The sequence below is a fragment of the Myotis lucifugus genome, unplaced genomic scaffold (genome assembly GCF_000147115.1).
Source record: "Myotis lucifugus unplaced genomic scaffold, Myoluc2.0 scaffold_967, whole genome shotgun sequence".
NCBI classification, from domain to species: Eukaryota; Metazoa; Chordata; class Mammalia; order Chiroptera; family Vespertilionidae; genus Myotis; species Myotis lucifugus.
In genome coordinates this window covers 22,005-24,219 of record NW_005872015.1, presented here as the reverse complement: position 1 = coordinate 24,219, position 2,215 = coordinate 22,005, and the positions used below count along the sequence as shown (strand labels likewise).

The following is a 2,215-nucleotide window of genomic DNA, read 5'->3' as shown; positions in this document are numbered from 1 at the left end:
GGGGACAGCCATCCACATGTGGGTTAAGGCTGGGCACAACAGCGGCCCAGACTTCCCCAGTCAGGAAATTCTTTCCTGCGGTTCTAGAATGTTCAGGCAGTGGCTGGAGCCTCTCTTCTCTGAAGGTCTAGCAACTAGAATCACTCTAGAAACGGTGCCCCGCGTGCTGCAGGACCGCCACAAGCTCCCCCAGAAGCTGCTAGGCCCCCGGAGACCTAGGTTTCTGGAGCGGAGACAAGTCCGCGTTAATGCCCACCCACTCGGGCAGGAAGGCGGCCTCGGGCTTGAAGATCTTCAGGAAGCCGGAGTCGGGCAGGGTGAAGTTGGCCAGGTAGACGGTGTCTCCGCCCGCCAGGTAGGCGGCCCAGAAGCCGAAGGTGCCGATGGTCATGACGGTGTGGTTGCACTGCGTGAGCAGCGCGAAGTCCTTCCCCGGCGAGGCCTCCTGTCCGTCGCCGGCAAAGACCACGTCCCCCCGGGACGTGTCCACGTTCTCCCGGCACCAGGCCATGCCGTTGCTGGTGACCACAAAGATGGGGGCCTCGTGCCGGGCCCGGAACCAGTCCATGGCCTCCCGCAGGTAGGCGCGGTCGCCCACCACCCCCTTCCAGCGCTGGGGCATGGTCTCCAGGTAGTCCCCCCGGCGCACGTGGACCCCCACGAAGGTGCGCGGGCGGCCGCCGGTGCCCGGCAGGCGGAGCTGTGCCAGGAAACCCTGGGCCCCTTCCCGGAGGTGGTCCTGCAGGGTGAACTCCCGGCGGATCTGCTCCCGGAGATGGTGGAAGAAAGTCCAGGAGCAGGGGAAGCCCGACAGCTTCAGCAGAGGCTGCTGCAAGCGGGCGTACTCCTCCGACATCCAGTCGTGCAGCTCCAGGCTCTGCCAGGACGTGCGGCGGTCCACCTCGGGCGCCAGCACGGGCAGGGTGATGCGGAACACGGGGGCCAGGGCCGCGTGCATGGCGGGCAGGATGAAGGCCTGGCGGCCGTTGAGCCGGGCCAGGGCCAGCAGAGTGGCGTACTGCCCCATCTGGTTACCAAGCCGGCCCTCCGGGGAGATGGTCCAGGCCCCCGAGGGGGGCGGGGGGAGCTGGGCACAGGAAGGGGAGGTGTTGAGGGCCGTCCCGGCGCCCGATGGGCAGAAGATGGCAACGGGGGCCGCCACCAGGTGTCGGTCTGCACACAGGAAAGACAGGTCCAGGCCGCCCTGGAAGAGGCCCTGGTAGAGGTGGAGGAAGGAGATTCCCGCCAGCGCACAAACCAGCAGGAAAGTCAGACACAGGTGACGGCGGCCGAGGGTCCACATGGCTGCGGGGGGAAGAGGTGAGTGAGAAGGAGCCTGGGGAGGCGCCGCCCGAAGGAATCAGGGGCCTGAGGGCGGAGAAGCTGGAGGTTTGGGATTTGGGGGTGGGAGGAAGGGTGGTGATTTCCAAGAGAGCAATCGTCCAGGGCCCAGCACCTGGTCCCCACATCCTGCAGCCTCGCTGCCTCCGCCTGTCAGGCCCCCATGTAAATTCCACGGTTTGACTGTGTTCCAGCTCCTCTCTCAGGTGAACCTGTGCGCGCGCAGAGGTGACAGGGAGAGACGCGCCAAACAGAACGGAGGGCTGGAGGCCCAGGACTGATAAGGGATCTTGACCACCACCTCCCCCCCGCCCCCGCCACCTCCCCTCACCCCCAGGAGCAGGAACTGGGGTTGTGGGTGCAGGGGGCTCCTCAGGTCATGGGGGTTAGAGGTTGAGATTGCACCTCCACTAACCTGAGCTCCTGGCAGGTGGCGGATCCGCCGCTGGCTTGGTCTGGGCCGAGCGCTGTTCCTAAAAGCAATCTACATCCGGCCGCCCCAAACCGCAGACGCCAGGTTCCCAGGACCCGCAGCCCTTCCCTCCAGCCTCCTCCCCTCACTGGCTGCAGCAGCGCCAGGAGCAAGGAGAGTGGGCGCGGTCCGCCCGGCCTCTACCTCTCCCAGCCCTGCCCAGTAGCTGCCAGGCGGAGCCCCACCCCTTCCCCACACCCCCAGCCAGGCTGGTAGTCCTCCCGCCCTGCCCTCCGGGCACCCACCATCCCAACCCCCCAGCCCCTCCCGGGCTTTGGCCTGGAGGAGGGCTCGGTCCCGGGCGGGCGGCCTACCCCGCCACCCAGGAGCCCCATCCTCCAGGACTTGCAGGTGCCATGCTGCACCTGGGCGATCCGGTCCGTCAACCTCTTCGTCTTCCCT

General features: G+C 67.2%; 1 protein-coding gene across 3 annotated transcripts; it reads right to left on the bottom strand.

Annotated features, from left to right (window-relative positions):
• Nucleotides 1-87: 87 nt before the first annotated feature.
• FUT1 (fucosyltransferase 1 (H blood group)) lies at nt 88-1,986 on the bottom strand. 3 transcript variants are annotated; one of them, XM_023747769.1, is made up of 3 exons: nt 1,757-1,986; nt 1,457-1,553; nt 88-1,305 (listed from the first exon to the last, which is right to left on the bottom strand). In XM_023747769.1, the coding sequence occupies exons 2-3, from the start codon at nt 1,467-1,469 to the stop codon at nt 200-202; spliced, it is 1,119 nt and encodes a 372-aa protein (XP_023603537.1). In that variant the 5' UTR covers nt 1,470-1,553; nt 1,757-1,986; the 3' UTR covers nt 88-199. The 3 variants fall into 3 exon arrangements, with proteins under 3 accessions (XP_023603537.1, XP_023603539.1, XP_023603538.1); XM_023747771.1 differs by lacking the exon at nt 1,457-1,553; XM_023747770.1 differs by lacking the exon at nt 1,757-1,986 and having other exon boundaries at nt 1,457-1,622.
• Nucleotides 1,987-2,215: the final 229 nt, after the last annotated feature.